At 42.7% G+C, this 22,162-nt stretch overlaps 1 protein-coding gene across 5 annotated transcripts in view; it reads right to left on the reverse strand.

Moving 5' to 3' along the window:
* Positions 1-22,162, reverse strand: part of SLC4A4 (solute carrier family 4 member 4) — a 268,875-nt gene that overhangs the window by 199,274 nt on the left and 47,439 nt on the right. For all 5 annotated transcript variants that reach the window (XM_073340388.2, XM_073340382.2, XM_073340384.1 and 2 more), the window contains exon 3: positions 21,434-21,613. In XM_073340388.2, coding sequence (XP_073196489.1) covers positions 21,434-21,613 — 180 coding nt within the window. The remainder of the gene's footprint in view (positions 1-21,433; positions 21,614-22,162) is intronic.

The following is a 22,162-nucleotide window of genomic DNA, read 5'->3' on the forward strand; positions in this document are numbered from 1 at the left end:
GTTTGGGGTAGCAAGTTAAAAGACTTTTTTCCTTTTGTTTTATTGAAAAATTGGTTTTCTCCCCCCCAAAATACCCACCTTTTTGTTACTTTCAAACTCCTTTCAGTCTGCTTATCCTACTCCCTCACTTTTTCCTCTGGTTCTCTCCTTTAAGCCATCTCTTTACACATATGTATGGGTTAGGCTCTTGAAACAACAATGCCAAAGAAAGGCTCAGTGTTGTAGCTGTGTGTCCCCCAGGGTATTAGAGAGACAAGGTGAGTGAGTTAATATCTTTTATTGGACCAGCTTCTGCTGGTGAGAGAGACATGCTTTCAAGCTTCCACTGAGACCTGGAGAAGAGCTCTCTGTAAGCTCAAGAGCTTGTCTCTCTCACCAACAGAAGATGGTCCAATAAAAGATTGCCTCACCCACCTTGTATCTCTCAAACGAAGACTCAAGCTTCCCAGCCCTTCAGTTTTCAGAGGGCAAGAGACTATCCTGACCATCCTGTTTTCCACAGCTCTTAACTGATTCTTTGCCATGGAATTACAACATCTACCACAGAGAAGGCAGTGGGTGGGATCCGGCCTTAGACAAATCAATCAAACCCTGAAGGAAACATCTCTACTGTGTAGGGTAACAACATATCCAGAGCCAAAAAGCAGTAAGTCTGATTCTGCCTAGTGAGATTTGCAGTAAATAAAATTAAAGAATTCTCATTCCATTACATAATATCTACTTCATATTATTATATCATATGATACACTATGGCTTTATCCGCATGTCATGGTGATGTCCATGTGATTTATCTGTATTTACCATGCACCTCCAACCATCTCACCAGCACTTTACCCCTTAATCTGCCTCTCTCGCTAAGCAGCTTTAGACAACCTCTTTATTTTAGAGAAAGATGCACCTATGCAGTTGCAGAGGCTCTCATTTTACTTTAGAGTGACTCTCTGCAATGAAATTTAGTATTTATTTCAGTGTAGACTTCCATGTGTGCTCAAGGAGATTCTCTGAGCTTTTTTTCCTCACTGTTTTTTAGAGAGAAACGATCTACACAAGTTCAGGTGGTTGAGCAGGTATTTCTATACATGGTATAGGATCTACCAACAGCTTCCTCACGACAGTGATATTCAACAGGTGGCCTGCAGGTAAAATGTGGCCTCCCAACGCTTCCTGTGTGGGCTGCCAGCTCATCTTAAAAAAATGTTTATAATTAAGTTCACGAACAGTGATTCACGGCCTATCACTTGCCTAGGACTTCCTTAGTAAGTAACTTACGGGCTCTTAAGTTCCCATGATCGTATCGGCTACAACAGAGCTAGGACACATTTTTGATTAGTGATGGAAATGGCTCCAGAGGCGATCCCAGCAATTACAGGCCAGTAAGCCTAACTTCAGTACCCCAAAAACTGGTTGAAACTAGAGTAAAGAACAGAATTATCAGACACAGATGAACACGATTTGTTGGGAAAGAGTCAACATGTTTTTTCGAAAGGGAAATCATGCCTCACCAGTCTATTACAATTCTTTGAGGGGGTCACCAGGCCTGGGGACAAGGGGGATCCAGTGGATATAGTGTACTTAGATTTTCAGAAAGCTTTCGACAAGGTCCCTCACCAAAGGCCCTTAAGCAAAGTAATCTGTCATGGGATAAGGAGGAAGGTCCACTCCTGGATTAGTATCTGGTTGAAAGAGAGGACACAAAGGGTAGGAATAAATGGTCAGTTTTCAGAATGAAGAGAGATAAATAGTGGTGTCTCCTAGGGATCTGCACTGGGACAAGTGCTGTTCAACATATTTATAAATTATCTGGAAAAAGGGGTAAACAGTGAGGTGGCAAATGATACAAAAATACTCAAGATAGTTAAATCCAAAACAGACTGTAAAGAGTTACAAAGGGACCCCATAAAACTAGGTGACTGGGCAACAAAATGGCAGATGAAATTCAATGTTGATAAATGCAAAGTAATGCACACTGGAAAACATAAAAAACATACAAAATAATGGAGTCTAAATTAGCTATTAACACTGAAGAAAGATCTTGGAGTCATTCTGGATAGTTCTCTGAAACCAAGAGCTCAAAGTGCAGCAGCAGTCAAAAAGCTAACAGACTGTTAGGAACCATTAGGAAATGGACAGCTAACACCACAGTGAATATCATAATGCCACTATAAAAATCCATGATTCGCCTGTAACTCGAATACTACATACAGTTCTGGTTGCCTCATCTCAAAAAAGATTTTAGAAATGGAAAAGGTGCAGAGAAGGGCAACAAAAATGATCAAGGGTATGGAACAGCTTCCATATGAGGAGAGATTTAAAAGCATGGGACTGTTCATCTTGGAAAAGACACCTAAGGGGAAAGAAGGTGGTGTGGAGAAAGTGTATTTTACTCCTTCACATACCACAAGAACAGAGGTCACCCAATGAAATTAAGAGGCAGCAGGTTTAAAACAAACAAAAGGAAGTACTTATTCACACAATGCACAGTCAACCCTGTAGAACTCGTTGCCACTGGATGTTGTGCAGGCCAAAACTACAGCTGGATTGAAAAAAGAATTAGATAAATTCATGTAGGGAAGATCCATCAATGGCTATTAGCCAAGGTGCTCAAGGTTGCAACCCCATGCTCTGGATGTTCCTAAGCGTCTGATTTCCAGATGCGGAGATTGGACGATACAACAGAGGATGGATCACTTGATGATTGGCCTGTTGTTCATTCCTTTTGAAGCATCTGGCGTTAGCCAGTGTCGCAAGACAGGATACTGGGCTAGATGGACCATTGGTTTGACCCAACATGGCCATTCCTATGTTCTTGGGCCTTATTACGTTTCTCTTTTTTTATACTTTACATCTATTTTGAGCCACACTTGCATATTTCAGACCTTCATTTAAGTTACAGATTTACTAAGTGAAATATCATATCACAGCCTACTTACGGACACTGTTTACAAAAAACAAGGCTGAGCAAAAAGGAACCAAAAATGAGATTTCCAACAGAAACTAAAGCATAAAGTGAAGAGACTCATGCTGGAACCTTTGCTGGAAGTCTCAGAAATAAAGGAGCAAGTGAGCCTAAGGCTTGATTCAACAAAGCAGTAAAGTACATGCTTAACTTTAAATGCAAGTTTAAGATTCATAGACTTCAGTGGAACTTAAGCATATGCTGGAGTGCTTTGCAGAATCAGGGCCACAGAGACTAAACCAGTATTTCAACCCTATAGGTGATCTCTTCCAGATCAGAGAGCAAGGTACATTGGCAAGAGAGTGCACATACAAGGGAGCATACAGAGGTACATACATATGTACAAATGCTAATGCATGATCTAGGGCTGTCAATCTAGCACGATTTTTAAATAATACATGTTATACAAGTAAAAAAATAAATTCCCCCCAACTCTCAAATGATCCAGGTATCTAGAGGGCACTAGTCTCCACATTTGCTGACATTGAGTCAGCAGTGTGCCCTTGTTGTCAAGAAGGCCAATGGCATTTTGGGATTATAAGTAGGGGCATAGCGAGCAGATCGAGGGACGTGATTGTCCCCCTCTATTCGACATTGGTGAGGCCTCATCTGGAGTACTGTGTCCAGTTTTGGGCCCCACACTACAAGAAGGAGATGGATAAATTGGAAAGAGTCCAGCGAAGGGCAACAAAAATGATTAGGAGTCTGGAACACATGACTTATGAGGAGAGGCTGAGGGAACTGGGATTGTTTAGTCTGCAGAAGAGAAGAATGAGGGGGGATTTGATAGCTGCTTTCAACTACCTGAGAGGTGGTTCCAGAGAGGATGGTTCTAGACTATTCTCAGTGGTAGAAGAGGACAGGACAAGGAGTAATGGTCTCAAGTTGCAGTGAGGGAGGTTTAGGTTGGATATTAGGAAAAGCTTTTTCACTAGGAGGGTGGTGAAACACTGGAATGCGTTGCCTAGGAAGGTGGTGGAATCTCCTTCCTTAGAAGTTTTTAAGGTCAGGCTTGACAAAGCCCTGGCTGGGATGATTTAATTGGGGATTGGTCCTGCTTTTGAGCAGGGGGTTGGACTAGATGACCTCCTGAGGTCCCTTCCAACCCTGATATTCTATGATTCTATGATTTCCAGAGAACTTGAAAAGGGTAAATACAGTACCTACCTAAACAAGGGAATACGGACAACCCAGGGAATTATAAACTAGTCAAGCTTAATTTTGGTACCCAGAAAGATAATGGAGCAAATAATCAAACAATTTGTTAGCATTAAAAAAAAATTATGTGATAAGTAACAGTCAACATGGATTGTTAAGAACAATTATGTCAAAAAGCCTAATATCCTTCTTTGACAGGGTAACAAGCCTTGCAGAAGCAGTAGATGTGAAATACCTCAACTTTAGTAAGGCTTTTGATATGGTCTCATGACCTACTCATAAACTAGGAAAGTATAGGCTAGATCAACCTACTATAATTTGGGTGCATAACTGGTTGTAAAACAGTGTACAACTGGTTGTAAAACCATATTTGGAAAGTTGTCACCAATGCTTCACAGTCAAGCTGGAAGGGCATACGAAGTGGAGTCCCGCAGGGATCTGCCCTGGGTACAGTTTTAGTCTATATCTTCATAAATGATTTTGATAAATGTCAGAGAAAACATTTATAAAAGTTTGCAGAAGATACCACACTTGGAGGGGTTGCAAGCACTTTGGAGGACACGTTCACAATGATCTTGACAAGCTGGAGAAATGGTCTAAAATAGATGGGATAAAATTCAATAAGGATATATGCAAAATACTACACTTAGGAAGGAATAACCAGCTACACAAATACAAAGTGGGGAATGACTGAGGATTATTGTGGATCACAAACTAAATATAAGTCTACAATGTAATACTGTTGCAAAAAAAGTGAACTTCATTCTGGGATGTATTAGCAGGAGTATTGTAAGCAATTATTCCACTCTACTCAGGACCGATGAGGCCTCACCTGGAGTACTGTATCTAGTTCTGGGCATCACACTTTAGGACAAACTGGAGAAAGTCCAGAGGAGAGCAACACAAATGATTAAAGATCTAGAAAACGTGACCTCTTAGGAAAGATTGAAAATATTGGGTTTGTTTAGTCTGGAGAAGAGAAGACCGAGGGGAGACATAAAAACAAGTATGTATAAGGCTATTTTAAAGGGGAGGGTGATAAATTGGTTTCCTTAACCACCAAGGACTAACAAATTTATTTGGGCATAAGCTTTCGTGGGCTAAAACCCACTTCAAGTGTTTTTTAAAACCTTGAAAGTATCAATTTCTTTGTTAAACAAAAGCAAAGCATGTGGTCAAGACAACTAAGGATAATGACGACACATTCTCACAGCATAACCACCCCGTTCCAGAAGCAGGAGCCAGAGCTCCCATGTCAAAGTAGCAAACAATGAGAGTTAAATACCAAAAGATCCCATTAGCCAGGATCAATGAGCAAACTATTTTATTTGGTTAAAAATGACAATAGCCCTTCACTTTAACAAATCATTATGGTGTGATGCTATGAGATTACTTACCACAAAAATCTTTTCGCTCTTCAGATTTACGGATAAGCCAAGTGCAGATTAACCAGCTTTCAAAAGTGGTGCTGAGAGATGTTACAGGATCACTATTCCACGTATTTAACATTCTCTCTCCATGTGAAATGTTTGTTTTACTGAGCATTGCCTAGAGGCAGGTACTAACCGGCTAGCATCAACATCTACACCAAAACTTATAACAGGGTTTGTCATAAATATAAAGGGAAGGGTAAACCCCTTTGAAATCCCTCCTGGCCAGGGGAAAGCTCCTCTCACCTGTAAAGGGTTAAGAAGCTAAAGGTAACCTCGCTGGCACCTGACCAAAATGACCAATGAGGAGACAAGATACTTTCAAAAGCTGGGAGGAGGGAGAGAAACAAAGGGTTTGTCTGTCTGTCTGTAGTCGTCTTGGCCAGGGACAGAACAGGAATGGAGCCTTAGAACTTTTAGTAAGTAATCTAGCTAGGTATGTGTTAGATTATGATTTCTTTAAATGGCTGAGAAAAGAATTGTGCTGAATAGAATAACTATTTCTGTCTGTGTATCTTTTTTGTAACTTAAGGTTTTGCCTAGAGGGGTTCTCTATGTTTTTGAATCTAATTACCCTGTAAGATATCTACCATCCTGATTTTACAGGGGGGATTTCTTTATTTCTATTTACTTCTATTTTTTATTAAAAGTCTTCTTGTAAAACACTGAATGCTTTTTCATTGTTCTCAGATCCAAGGGTTTGGGTCTGTGGTCACCTATGCAAATTGGTGAGGCTTTTTATCCAACATTTCCCAGGAAAGGGGGAGTGCAAGTGTTGGGAGGATTGTTCATTGTTCTTAAGATCCAAGGGTCTGGGTCTGTAGTCACCTAGGCGAATTGGTGAGGCTTTTTACCAAACCTTGTCCAGGAAGTAGGGTGCAAGGTTTTGGGAAGTATTTTGGGGGGAAGGACGCGTCCAAACAGCTCTTCCCCAGTAACCAGTATTAGTTTGGTGGTGGTAGCGGCCATTCCAAGGATAACGGGGGTAATATTTTGTACCTTGGGGAAGTTTTGACCTAAGCTGGTAAAGATAAGCTTAGGAGGTTTTTCATGCAGGTCCCCACATCTGTACCCTAGAGTTCAGAGTGGGGGAGGAACCTTGACATGGTGGCGCAGCGGTGGGATTAACCTGAAATCATTTTGAGATCCAGTTGAGATTTTTTGAACTAGAAATACAGATTTTAAAAAGGAATTTTTAGGAAGTCCAGAAGGCAGCTTTGAAACTGAAAGCAGCTTGGTTTCTCTCTGCTTTGTGGCCAAGCAGAGACAAAAGGGGATTATCTTGTGAATTGCAGGTTTCATTTGCCTGGAGGCAGGGTACTTAACTCCTGCAGGGAAATTCACAGTCTTCCAACCCAGAGGTTTTTTTTTTTTTTTCTTTTCTTCCTAAAAGTAAATAGGGGGTGTGTGCTCTACCCATTTGCCTGGAGACAAAAGTGGCAGGGTTTTTTTTAGGATTTTGATTTTTTTTTTTTTTGTTTTACAAGGAGCACAGGTTTGAAAAGAAATTTTTTTTTTTTCTTCTTTGGGCTGGGTAAGCAGGTTTCCAAGTAGTTGGAGGTTTTTTGCTTTAATTTGGGCCCAGAGCAGAGACAAGGGAATTGTCTTTTTCTGTAGGCTGACAATCACTATCAGAGAATAGGTATTCTATTCCAGCACAGCAAAATTTTACAGCCAAGTTTTGTTTGTTTATTTCTAAACCTCAGGTGTAAAGTTAGTTAAAAACAGAGAGGTTAGAATGACCAAATCCTCAGCTCGACTACAGCTGGAATTAGCCAAATTTCAGGCTGAGGAAAAACAAAGGGAACATGAAAGACAGATAGAACTCATGCGGCTGGAGAAGGAGGTACAGGAGGCTGCCCACAAGAGGGAAATGGAGGCAAGGAAGCATGTGGAGGAGATGGAGAGGATAAAGGCCCAGCAGAATATACCAACAAACCCTAGCAATCCCTCTCCAGGTACCACTTCCCATCCCAGAAAGTTCCCCACCTACAAGGCAGGTGATGATACTGAGGCCTTCTTAGAAAACTTCGAAAGGGCCTGCCTTGGGTACAGCATCTCTACTGACCAATACATGGTAGAGCTGAGGCCGCAGCTCAGTGGACCCTTAGCTGAGGTGGCAGCTGAAATGCCTAAAGAACACATGAACAAGTATGAACTGTTTAAATCCAAGGCGAGAGTCAGAATGGGGATAACACCCGAGCAGTCTCGTCGGAGGTTCAGAGCCCTAAGGTGGAAACCAGACATGTCATTTACCCGACATGCCTACCACATTGTGAAACATTGGGATGCCTGGATATCAGGAGCAAGTGTTGAATCTCCAGTAAATTTGCCCTTCCTAATGCAAATGGAACAATTCTTAGAGGGTGTTCCTGAGGAAATAGAAAGATACATCCTAGATGGGAAACCCAAAACTGTAATCGAGGCAGGAGAGATTGGAGCCAGATGGGTGGAGGTGGCAGAGAAGAAGAAAACTGGTCGCAGTTGGAGCGGAGACCAGAAGGGACCACCCCAGACCACACCCTATTACCGGGGGCCGCCCAAAGCCCCACCTACCTCCCAAAGAACCCTCCAGACCCCTTATCGTCCCACCACCCCGTTCTCCAGCAACCCTCCTCGTCCCAGTGACCCGTCAGCTGGACGATGTTTTAAGTGTAACGAGCTGGGGCATGTAAAGGCCAACTGCCCCAAGAACCCCAACAGATTACAGTTCATTGCACCGGAATCACACCAGAGGTCCACAGGCCCAGATACCTCCCAGATACCCTTGGAGCGGAGGGAAACTGTGAGTGTGGGCGGGAAGAAGGTCACCGCGTGGAGGGACACCGGAGCACAAGTGTCAGCTATCCATGCTTCCTTAGTGGACCCCAATTTAATCAACCCAGAGATCCAAGTGACGATTCAACCCTTCAAGTCCAACTCTTTCAATTTGCCTACAGCCAAGTTGCCTGTCCAGTACAAGGGCTGGTCAGGAATGTGGACTTTTGCAGTCTATGATGATTATCCCATCCCCATGCTGTTGGGGGAAGACTTGGCCAATCATGTGAAGCAGGCCAAGAGGGTGGGAATGGTCACCCGCAACCAGGCTAAACAAGCCGTGAGGCCTAGCTCTGTTCCGGAAACTTCTATCAGGACCCAGTCAGAGGTGATGGACCTGGACCCCAGGCCAATGTCTGCAACAGCAGTAGTGGATCCAGTCCCAGAGACCCAGACGGAACCAGTCCCAGAACCGGAACCAGCCGAACAACCAACACCAGACCCCGTGTCAGCACTGAATCCAGTACTTGCAACCTCAACACCAGAGGGCCCCACCGAACCTGAACTGGCAGCAGCCGATAACCCTACACAAGAGGCTCAGCCGGAGCCTGAATCCCAACATAGTGCACCAGCGGAGAGCGGTTCACAGTCAACAGAAACAGCTCCATCCCCTATATCGCTTCCAGAGGGACCAAGCCTAGGTCCACAATCCCATGAGGAACTGATGTCTCCAGCATCAAGGGAACAGTTCCAGACCGAACAGGAAGCAGATGAAAGCCTCCAGAGAGCTTGGACGGCGGCACGGAGCAACCCACCGCCTCTCAGCTCTTCTAATCGATCCAGGTTTGTTGTAGAAGGAGGACTTTTATACAAGGAAACTCTTTCTGGGGGACACCAGGAAGACTGGCATCCTCAGAGACAGTTGGTAGTTCCAACTAAATACCGGGCCAAGCTCTTGAGCTTAGCCCATGATCACCCTAGTGGCCATGCTGGGGTGAACAGGACCAAAGACCGTTTGGGGGGGTCATTCCACTGGGAGGGAATGGGCAAGGATGTTTCTACCTATGTCCAGTCTTGTGAGGTGTGCCAAAGAGTGGGAAAACCCCAAGACGAGGTCAAAGCTCCTCTCCAGCCACTCCCCATCATTGAAGTTCCATTTCAGCGAGTAGCTGTGGATATTCTGGGTCCTTTTCCGAAAAAGACACCCAGAGGAAAGCAGTACATACTGACTTTCATGGATTTTGCCACCCGATGGCCGGAAGCAGTAGCTCTAAGCAACACCAGGGCTAAAAGTGTGTGCCAGGCACTAGCAGACATTTTTGCCAGGGTAGGTTGGCCCTCCGACATCCTCACAGAGGCAGGGACTAATTTCCTGGCAGGAACTATGAAAAACCTTTGGGAAGCTCATGGGGTAAATCACTTGGTTGCCACTCCTTACCATCATCAAACAAATGGCATGGTGGAGAAGTTTAATGGAACTTTGGGGGCCATGATACGTAAATTCGTAAATGAGCACTCCAATGATTGGGACCTAGTATTGCAGCAGTTGCTCTTTGCCTACAGAGCTGTACCACATCCCAGTTTAGGGTTTTCCCCATTTGAACTTGTATATGGCCGTGAGGTTAAGGGGCCATTGCAGTTGGTGAAGCAGCAATGGGAGGGATTTACACCTTCTCCAGGAACTAACATTCTGGACTTTGTAACCAACCTACAAAACACCCTCCGAACCTCTTTAGCCCTTGCTAGAGAAAACTTACAGGATGCTCAAAAAGAGCAAAAAGCCTGGTATGATAAACATGCCAGAGAGCGTTCCTTCAAAGTAGGAGACCAGGTCATGGTCTTAAAGGCGCTCCAGGCCCATAAAATGGAAGCATCGTGGGAAGGGCCATTCGTGGTCCAGGAGCGCCTGGGAGCTGTTAATTATCTCATAGCATTCCCCACCTCCAACCGAAAGCCTAAGGTGTACCATATTAATTCTCTAAAGCCCTTTTATTCCAGAGAATTAAAGGTTTGTCAGTTTACAGCCCAGGGAGGAGACGACGCTGAGTGGCCTGAAGGTGTTTACTACGAAGGGAAATGTGCTGGTGGTGTGGAAGAGGTGAACCTCTCCATGACCCTTGGGCGTATGCAGCGACAGCAGATCCAGGAGCTGTGCACTAGCTACGCGCCAACGTTCTCAGCCACCCCAGGACTGACTGAACGGGCATACCACTCCATTGACACAGGTAATGCTCACCCAATTAGGGTCCACCCTTACCGGGTGTCTCCTCAAGCTAAAACTGCTATAGAACGGGAGATCCAGGATATGTTACAGATGGGTGTAATCCGCCCCTCTGAAAGTGCATGGGCATCTCCAGTGGTTCTAGTTCCCAAACCAGATGGGGAAATACGTTTTTGCGTGGACTACCGTAAGCTAAATGCTGTAACTCGCCCAGACAACTATCCCATGCCACGCACAGATGAACTATTAGAGAAACTGGGAAGGGCCCAGTTCATCTCTACCTTGGACTTAACCAAGGGGTACTGGCAGGTACCGCTAGATGAATCTGCCAAGGAAAGGTCAGCCTTCATCACACATCTCGGGCTGTATGAATTTAATGTACTCCCTTTCGGGCTGCGAAATGCACCCGCCACTTTCCAAAGACTTGTAGATGGTCTCCTAGCGGGATTAGGAGAATATGCAGTCGCCTACCTTGACGATGTGGCCATATTTTCGGATTCCTGGGCAGACCACCTGGAACATCTACAAAAAGTCCTTGAGCGCATAAGGGAGGCAGGACTAACTGTTAAGGCTAAGAAGTGTCAAATAGGCCTAAACAGAGTGACTTACCTTGGACACCAGGTGGGTCAAGGAACTATCAGCCCCCTACAGGCCAAAGTGGATGCTATCCAAAAGTGGCCTGTCCCAAAGTCAAAGAAACAGGTTCAATCCTTCTTAGGCTTGGCCGGTTATTACAGACGATTTGTACCGCACTACAGCCAAATCGCTGCCCCACTGACAGACCTAACCAAAAAGAAACAGCCAAATGCTGTTCAGTGGACCGGAAGGTGTCAGAAGGCCTTTAACAAGCTTAAAGCGACACTCATGTCTGACCCTGTACTAAGGGCCTCAGACTTTGACAAACCGTTCCTAGTAACCACAGATGCATCCGAGCGTGGTGTGGGAGCAGTTTTAATGCAGAAAGGACCTGATCAAGAATTCCACCCTGTAGTGTTTCTCAGCAAAAAACTGTCTGAGAGGGAAAGCAACTGGTCAGTCACTGAAAAAGAATGTTATGCCATTGTCTACGCTCTGGAAAAGCTACGCCCATATGTTTGGGGACGGCGTTTCCACCTGCAAACCGACCATGCTGCACTAAAGTGGCTTCACACCGTCAAAGAAACTAACAGAAAACTTCTTCGGTGGAGTTTAGCTCTCCAAGATTTTGATTTCGACATCCAACACATCTCAGGAGCTTCTAACAAAGTGGCTGATGCACTCTCCCGTGAAAGTTTCCCAGAATCAACTGGTTAAAATCGTCCTTGAGATGTGGAAAATATTGTTAGTCTTTATGTACTTGGTAGTATATTTAGAGATGCATGTGTCTTATTAACTCTGTTTTCCTAGAGCTCCAGGAAGAAATCCCAGCCAGTGTTTCACCCTAGCTGAGATTTGGGGGGCGTGTCATAAATATAAAGGGAAGGGTAAACCCCTTTGAAATCCCTCCTGGCCAGGGGAAAGCTCCTCTCACCTGTAAAGGGTTAAGAAGCTAAAGGTAACCTCGCTGGCACCTGACCAAAATGACCAATGAGGAGACAAGATACTTTCAAAAGCTGGGAGGAGGGAGAGAAACAAAGGGTTTGTCTGTCTGTCTGTAGTCGTCTTGGCCAGGGACAGAACAGGAATGGAGCCTTAGAACTTTTAGTAAGTAATCTAGCTAGGTATGTGTTAGATTATGATTTCTTTAAATGGCTGAGAAAAGAATTGTGCTGAATAGAATAACTATTTCTGTCTGTGTATCTTTTTTGTAACTTAAGGTTTTGCCTAGAGGGGTTCTCTATGTTTTTGAATCTAATTACCCTGTAAGATATCTACCATCCTGATTTTACAGGGGGGATTTCTTTATTTCTATTTACTTCTATTTTTTATTAAAAGTCTTCTTGTAAAACACTGAATGCTTTTTCATTGTTCTCAGATCCAAGGGTTTGGGTCTGTGGTCACCTATGCAAATTGGTGAGGCTTTTTATCCAACATTTCCCAGGAAAGGGGGAGTGCAAGTGTTGGGAGGATTGTTCATTGTTCTTAAGATCCAAGGGTCTGGGTCTGTAGTCACCTAGGCGAATTGGTGAGGCTTTTTACCAAACCTTGTCCAGGAAGTAGGGTGCAAGGTTTTGGGAAGTATTTTGGGGGGAAGGACGCGTCCAAACAGCTCTTCCCCAGTAACCAGTATTAGTTTGGTGGTGGTAGCGGCCATTCCAAGGATAACGGGGGTAATATTTTGTACCTTGGGGAAGTTTTGACCTAAGCTGGTAAAGATAAGCTTAGGAGGTTTTTCATGCAGGTCCCCACATCTGTACCCTAGAGTTCAGAGTGGGGGAGGAACCTTGACAGGGTTCATGAAAGCAGGATTCTCTAGAGTTCTAGTTTACTACTATAATCAGATTATACAGAATTTACTTTCGAGGGAAAGCTGCATTTTGAATCAGAAATGTTAAAAGCTGCACATTAACCCAGCCCTTGAATGACACTTTGCTATCATTAGCAAAGGTAACAATGGCTACGCAGACTGGATGCTGATCCAAATATTACCAGAAGCTGAACTAGGTTCATGCAAAAAGAGAGACATTTTTCCAAAATGGAAACAACCCAGATGTACAGTATTCAGATTTAAGCCACTCAATTGTCCATCCAGACCTAATCAAGAACTTCATTTTGAAAGCTGCACTCTGTCTAAACAGAGCACTACACTGCACAAACCTCAAATGGCACTTTACTGAAATGGCATGTTTCTGTTGAGAGAGCAAATGTGAAATAATGTTCCACCAAACCCACATCCTAAGGGTGAAGAGATTTTTTTTTAAATAAAACCAGAAAGACAGACAGAAAGACAGAAAGAAAGAGAAGCATACCAATAAGACAATTTTCAGAGTAGCAGCCGTGTTAGTCTGTATCTGTAAAAAGAAAAGGAGTACATGTGGCATCTTAGAGACTAACAAATTTATTAGAGCATAAGCTTTCGTGACCTACAGCTCACTTCATCTCATTTCATATGCTCCTTTATCTGTCACTGGGTCTACTGGAAACCCCTCCCATAGTCAGAGCCATATCTGTACCTCCTTTGATTCAGTCAATAGCTGAAGCTAGTTTTACACGTAAATTGAGATCACAGTACCTTCTGTCAACTGGTAAAGAACACTTCCACTCCTAAGGTTAGCCCTCATACAACTGTACATAGAATATCTTAATTGGGACGAACATTTTCCAAATCATGTTTATATCGGTGCTGGAAGAGGAGAGTCATAACTGCTAAACTGAACGATGAATCTGATCACAATTAGTTATCGCTTGACATAGATGATTTTCCAAAAATGAGATCTTACAATCAATCACTGGCCAAAATTGCACTCTCTTCGTTTGGACACAGAGTCAAGTCAGATCTCCCGGCTTTGAGAAAGAGCGTTTCAAGAGAAAGCTGTGAGGGAGCATTGTTTGGCCTGTTGCATGCAAGTGAGGGTGGGGGAAAGGGAGAGGGTGGGAAGAATGCGACAAATTATGTGTGTTTGACTGGTTAACATGCCACAAGTTAACAACTGGGTCGCATGTAATAGTCACAAACTAGGTGAGTCATATTGCCCTCACTTGACTGATAGGAATGCAATAATGTTAAGCATGTTTGTAATGGGAAACTCATGTAATGAATGAAATTTGGAGATCTGTGGTATTCTCTTACATATTCAGCAATTGTTAAACCTATCTCCTTTTGGCTCTTTGCTGAGGCCTGCTTTTGTATGGAATTCTAGCAAGCCACTGAGCGTGTGTTTGTTTATCTTCATACTGCAAAAGGAGTTCTTGGACATTTTCTGAGGGTTGACAAGAGAAGCCCAGGTGCTACTGCCTATAGCATGTCATGAGAAAAACCAGAGCAAGATTTTTCATAAACTGCCAATCTAATTTGGTAGGGTTAAAAAGAAACTTGATTCCCAGGGAACATTCATAACCAAACTGAAAGTCAAGTTTATTCATGTTTGCTTGGTGACCACACATCTACATGTAGAGATGTGCTCATGTAGATGTGAGTGCCCAGTTTCCCCACCTCTGTGAAGTCCACTGCTGAGATTTCGTTACCTCATTTAATAGAGGAATAATATCAGAACAAGTGCTAACAGGAATAGGATGATAGGTATGCAATCACACAGATTTGTAAGTGGCTTCCAATAAAATATAAGGCTTCATATTGGGTATTTATGGTGGAAGAGGATTCACCCCAACTCTTGAATATAGCTCACTGTTCTATTTAAAAGTTCACGGTGTGGCAGATATGTAGAGGGTGAACTTCATTCCATATTATCACAAAAACATCTTCTAAATTGATCTGACAGAAGCAGAGGCTCCAGCTTCACAAGGTATTTAGTCACATTCCATGAGTAGCTCCACTGACTTCAGGGGGACTAGTCAAATCGTTGAAGTCAGGCACCAAGTAAGTTGCTGAGTCAGGGCTGGCTCTTTGCACTTCATTATCTTCTGCAATGGGAGTAATAGGGCACCAGGAAATGATCAGCATTAACCATTAGCAAAGCATAGGGCAGAAGGCATCATACTACAGTTTTAGAAAAATTGGCCGATTTGCGGTCAAAATTAAATAGTGTTAAAATTTCATGATCCCTCTCTCGCCCCCCTCAATTTAAAAACACGAACTTGGGGTCAAAAAGAGCTTTGAAGCCTTACAGGCCAGAACCTGAGTGCCCTGCACGAGTGCCAACATTTTCACGCCTGCCTTTGGTTTTAACACAAAGGCAGTGGGCAAAGCATATAACGTGACAACAAGACTTTAGGTTGAGTGACTTTTGGGTTGAAACCAATATACTCAGCTCACACCCACGCAAAAAACAAAGAGATCCCTGAAAATCCCATCTTGGTCCCTTATATAGATATAGTCCTACTTCCGGGAAGGGATGGGGGGGGGGGGGGGGGAGAGACACGCATGTGTACATAATGGGAGGAGGACATGTAAACAGCCAGCTGGATCATATCACTAAAAGCAAATTTATTTACATCTTGTTTCATGAACACTGTTCCAAAATTATATTTTCATGTAACCATGCTGTGGTTTTCATAAGCAAGGTGTAAAATTGCCATGTGGGGGTGTTAAGGAGAGATGGTCCACGAAAATCTGTGTTTCAGGGAGGAAAAAAGTTTGTTGTTGCATCAATGTTCTCAATCCATTTGCCTGTCACTTTCCCTGTATACACACTGAACTCGGGCTCCGATTCCCATGTGTCCTGTGCTTTGTATAGCCATTTATAACAGCATGGAGTGGCTATAAAATCTTACCAGATCAAAATGGTAGGGAGTCAGTGTACAACCCCACAATGTGCAGAGCAATGCAGAATCAGGCTCAAAGTGTTCATACAAAAAACCAAGCCATGCTCCCCTCATTAGCTTCTTGGTGCTGGGGGATATAGCCAGCAATATGCATCAAAGTAGGAGAATTTAATTCCTGCCACACACACCAAATATATATATATCAGAGGTTTTTTTAATCTTGATTTCTCATTCTTTAGGCATGGTAAGACCACAGAAATAAACATCTTGCTTTAAAATCATCCTGAAGAAGACAGTTTCCAGTTTTACTCTACATATTTATCTGCATAACATTCTATACTTATTTTCTGTATTACAGTAATGTCTATCTGAGATTAGAGTTTTATTATCTCATGCGCTATATAAAAAAAGATCACTTCTGTCCTGAATAGCTTGCAAGAATACTAACCTCCATCCTTCAATACTATGAGACAGCAAAACTTTCTACAATGTTTTGCAAAGTGTTGCATATTTCAGGATGATCTCTCCCCTCTGCACGTGGTAGTCCCAAGTGACCTTTACAAGATGGGACCAAATATTACATAAATAGTGTATATGAAATTCACATCTATCAATCCAGATGGATTGTTTTACCGGTTTTCAAATACTGTCAACCAGAGACAAACCAAACAACAGAGGTAAGAATTTTCATCACTGAGAAATCTTTTAAACTTTCTACTCTACTTTCTGCCAAAGCTGTCAGTCACTAAAGTCACTCTCTTCATCTATAGTTTACATATCACATTCAGAACATTTCTGTTCGGAAAGCCTACGATGTCAGAGCCTCAAAATAAAGAGAGATATATCGTCATCACAATTTGGCTTGTGGCTTTTACATGTAGCTCATTCATACTCCCTATTCCCAGGGCACTCAGCCAGAGGGAGAATTTCAGTGGCCTTTTCCATCTCAAACAAATATCAAAGTGACAACTGAAACCACAGAACAATCAGACTATCGCTCCACTAAGAAGAAAAAAGGAAAGCATAAGCAGAGATGCACCTCCTCCCAGGAAAGTCTTCAAACACTTCTAGTGGAGAAGTGTAGGGTGGTCGGGACCAGTACTCTACCCAAGCAATTCCTTCCTTATCTTGTTCTTTGCAACATTCTACCCTCAGCTGCACGCAGAGACAATTAGCCTCAATTACTTCAGAGGGCAGAATTGGCTTGAGATTTTTATGCATCCAGAAAGACGGACTAGCATTGTCAAGCTTGCTCCAGGCAACAAAGCCATCAGCTTCTCTACCACCACCCATTCAGGATTCATTCCTTCTCTTCATTAAATGGGTCAGCCTGGATTGATGGATCTGATGCAGCCTAAAATTTCTGCCCAATATTGCTTCTGCTATTAGTGTTACATCATTACTTACCTTCCCACCCTACAGCTGTGCATTTCCCATTGTGGTCTCAATGTCCCTTTGGTGGCTAAGTGCTTCAGTAGCACTTAAATCTTAGAAATCTAAATTCAGAGTTTCGCAGTTGTTTTAGTGTAAAGCTGTTTCTTCATTCTAATTATCACGTGCGTGTTTGAGGGAAGCGGGAAGAGGAAGTTGAAAGCTGGTTTAACACAACTGTACTCAGTGTTACATTTTCCCCCCAAAATGTTAAAATATGTATATATCAGGGACTGGATAGCCCAAAAAGACTTAAGTTATGTTAATATGTAACATCTCTCTCTTTGAGGTCATATATATATATAAACGAGGTTCAGGCCAGTAGCTAGCGAAAGTCATCATTTTTGGAAATAAGATGTTCCTGGGCTAGGTTTGGGCAGATAGGAAACCACGCCACAATTGGTACCCTCACTGACATTCTGCGCAGACAGGCTAAGGATGCAATAATCAGCATGGAGACTGATTTGCCTTCCCATCTCTAAAAGTAGTTCCTGCAGAGCTGGGGCACATTGATGAGACTGCACTGGGGAAAATTTACACTAATCAGGCCCATTCTGTACCAGTTCTGTGGAAAGGGAGCCTCAGTCTCTAAAGCTATCACATTGGCACCTTTCATGAGCACTATAGCACTTATAATATAAACAAAAATCTTTTCTACGCAATCCTCCTGTGGCTGGAGGAACTGAAGACTGTATGTTTCTGTATCACACAAATTTTGAGTTGTTTGTAGAACTGGACACAGATAAAAAGATTACTAGATACAGTTCCCAAATCCAGCTGTGCCATGCTACCAGTTCTAAATTAACAAGGTGCCCTTGGAAGAGGTCTGCATTTATGGACCTGTTCAATCTCTTGCCTGTCTCCACTGACATATTTTGTCTGGGCTCATCAGCATGGTACAGCAACCCGACCTGGTGATTCAACGCAGATTTGCACACAAACGCAAACTGACAAGATTTCAGGACATCTGCCAAGGGAGGTTATGGAATCACCTTTAGTGGGGATATTTAAGGCTGCACTGGATACCTGCCCACCAGGGACAGTTCAGGAAATTATTAAGTCTGCAGGAGACTGGACTAGATGGCCTCTCAAGGTTGCTTCCAGACATATGATTCTAAGAAATATTTCCATTAATTCTTGGAAACTATTTTAACAAATAGTGACTCAAACTCAAGCAGTACTGTGCTTGTGCCTGGAAACCTGAACATGAAAATGACTACAAACTAACTACCTACATACGTTACACTGCCATTTCCATTTTATTAGCTAAACTAGAGAAATGCAAGCAGCAAAAGAACAGATTTTTTTTTTTAAATAACCTCATCTACTTTAATAGAAGAAAGAAGTTTGAGTTTCTTTAATTTTAAAATGTGATTTTTAAATGTTTCCATTGAAAATAAATCTTCTCACAACACAAAAGATTCACTTATTCTTCAGGTTTCAGAGTAGCAGCCATGTTAGTCTGTATCTGCAAAAAGAAAAGGAGGACTTGTGGCACCTTAGAGACTAACCTATTTATTTGAGCATAAGCTTTCATGAGCTACAGCTCACTTCTTCAGATGCATCTGATGAAGTGAGCTGTAGCTCACGAAAGCTTATGCTCAAATAAATTTGTTAGTCTCTAAGGTGCCACAAGTACTCCTTTACTTATCCTTCAGTTCAGTCTCCAGTGCACCACATCTCAAACATTAACCAATCAAATTATACATGAGCATTGACCACAATGCTTCCAAAAAAAAGTTTTAATTTTATTCTCTCATTACATGTACACACAGACCATATTCTCTATGAAGCATCTGTGGAGTGGTATCTTAAATCCAGTATTTGCTACACTACATTCACCAGGTCTGAGTCACTCAACCTCTTTCAAACTGCGTGAATACAATCCATTTTTAGTATTATTACAGTGAAGGATAACAATTGGTTAGAGTCAGCCTCAATCCAAATCAGTGTTATGCAAGTGTCATCCGTATGGCTGTCCCAATGCCCCTTAATCCTGTGAACTGCATCACCCCCTGCTATTCTATTCTTGGGCCTCTTTGAGAGAGAGAGAGAGAGAGAGACAGAGAGAGAGAGAGAGAGAGAGAGAGAGACACACACACACACAATTATGCTCAACTGTGTCAAAATGCACGGTGGATTTGTAACTTTATTTTCACTTCGGTGCACAAGGCATTTATTTCCTCTTCTGACAACATTTCGCTTCATACAAGCATCAAGCAAGTCAGTACACAGCCTGATTCTCTTCTATACTACAGCACCCCTTTGTAGATATCTGGCAGTGTAAAGGTGTGTTACTGTAAATGAAAATCAGACCTGGTATACTAATTCCCACTCTCTGTACTCTAACAATTTTTAGAGATACCTCCTGCTCCACTGTCTTATTTCCAACATTTCTCCCATTCCGAGGAAACATTCATGCTCTGTATTCCCCAGTTTCTTTCTTCTCTGACCCCAGCATACCCATCTGTACACCCCTTTGTTCCAGTGCTCCATATCAAAACTCTCTACTCTTACCTTGTGATTGAGATCCAATATCTACTTCAGTCTCTTACACCACCTGCCCTTTTTTTTAAATGAAATACTTCATGTTCACGTTATCTTAACCTACCTCCATAAAATTACTATTCAAAATCTCAAAGCTCTTTAATTCTAATATTCTTAGTCAACTACTGCAACGAACGCTTACCTAAAGACCATAACTTGAGTTGAACGCTTCTTAACATGAAAGAGAGGGGGGAAAATATTACCCTATGAACCTGTAACAGAATGGAGTACTGTGGGCCTGAGAATCTGATTGTGGAGGATTCCTATCAGTAGGGTTAATTTCAGCTGCCTCTCCCCGCTACTGTGGAGAGCAACTGGTCTGTTCTGAAAATTGCTACCACAGTCGAATGTGTTAATGAAATAGCAGGTAAAGGAGAACCAGCTACTTAGGTTTTCAAAAGGCCTCTGACAAAGTCCTAAACAAAAGACTACTAAAGTAGTCATAGTCTGAGAGTCAAGGTAACCATGGGTCAGGAACAGTCAGACAGAAAAAGTAGAAATAAATGGCCAGTTTTTAAATCGTGGAAGGTATCAATGGCAAAACAGTAGCCAAAAGGTTTTTGTACTAGGACTGGTGGGGTTCAATCTATTTGGGAATGATCTGGAGACTGGAGAGGGTTGGGAAGGCAAGGTGAAGAAAGTTGGCAGATATAGTGCAGACTATCACCTTATATTCTTCCCATATCGCCAAACCTCTGCAGTGTGACACCATTTTCAACAGTTTATCACCATCTCTCTCTTCCTGTTCTTTAACCCCCCAGCCTCTTATTTAAGCAACCACTTTTCCAAATTCAGAATCACGAACCTGCAGCCAGTTGAGGAGATGGCTAAAGGGGCTGGGAATCAGGCTTCACAGACTGCCCCCTAGAAAGGTACTCAAGAGAAGATACTCCACTAGACAATTCAGGTGTCTCATCTCTAACACTCCCAGCCCCAGCCCAGCAGTAACAGATCAGAGCGGAATATCCCAAATCAGATGCCCAATCTATCAGTATACAACTGATTCATACAACTAAAGTTACATTTTCATTCCAACTTTTGTTTATAAAAAAACTCTTATTCTTAAGACAATTCAATAAATAGTTAGAGGGAAGCAACTGATATACAGCAGCTAATTACTAAAGCAGGCATGCCTGCATGCACCATGGTATACAATTCTGCAATTCCACATCAAAACATTTCTTATGGCTTCTGACAGGGGGATTTGTTCTTCTGTTATCCCACTGCTAGCTCTTTTTCTAGCTAACACCCCCCCATCCTCCCGGGGCAAGTGACTATCCTTGTACCCTGGGAGACTGTGCATATGCTGTGTGCAGGAGGAGGGGGATCAGTCAGAACAGGTAATTAGATTTCAAATTGCTTGCTGTCTCCTCACACACCACATTGGCTTGGTTTTGACAACTTGCACTGACAGTGTCTAACCCAACAATGACACCCGACGGTGAACAAAGATGAAGCGCTCACCTGGGGTGCGTGGGTGGTGTCCCTTCCAAACAACAATTCCCTGGCAACTGATAAAACACATGCTGACGATGTTGTTTCAGGGATCCAGATTCCCTCTCAATGCTCAGGACAAGAGCACTGCACATCAATAGAGTATCACAAGGAATACCAGAAAGCGACAGTACTCACTGAGTGGTTTAAGGATGCCGCTGCTCGTCTCATCCGCATTTTCTGCATCGGATTTGTCGGAGTAGTACTCAGAGATTTTTTCTCTTTCCTTCTTCTCCTTTAGCCCAGGTTTTCTTCTGTGCCGTCTCCTTCTCCGATAGCTCTTAGGCACATGGACCCCGATGTAGACGGTGTGATGGCCTATGGAAAAATAGGAGCATTAATTTGCATCCCATGCAATTTGCAGAAATACCAAGAAGTCTAGTTTATATCACATTTCATTGTAGGAGTATCCCTAAACAGGGGGTCAACTTGTTGTTTTACCCAAACATTAATTAGCAGCTTTTAAATCCCCCTTTGGTTGTGGGGTTTGGTTTGTTTGTTATTTCTTTTATGGTCAAGTAGTTTAAAAAAAGAAATCACAACTGACAGTACATGCAAGTGTAGACTCACTGCTGGCTATTACATATTTGTGACTATTTCTCTTTTTTTAAAATGGACCTCAAAGTCATGAGAATCCGTTTCAAAAGTACAGAAATACAAAGCAGCAGCTTAAAAAAAAAAATCATCTCAGTATTTCTGCTGTCTCACTCTTAAAGAGCTCTCCCCTTGAACCTATTTGTTTTTATTAAAAAAATACACTTGTTGGGCCAGACACTTATCTGGTGCAAACCAACATAGCTTGAAATCCATCAACCTATGATGATTGACACCAGTTGAACATCTGGACCAGTGTCCAATATGCTAAGT

This window comes from Lepidochelys kempii, chromosome 4 (genome assembly GCF_965140285.1).
Source record: "Lepidochelys kempii isolate rLepKem1 chromosome 4, rLepKem1.hap1, whole genome shotgun sequence".
Taxonomy (NCBI): domain Eukaryota; kingdom Metazoa; phylum Chordata; order Testudines; family Cheloniidae; genus Lepidochelys; species Lepidochelys kempii.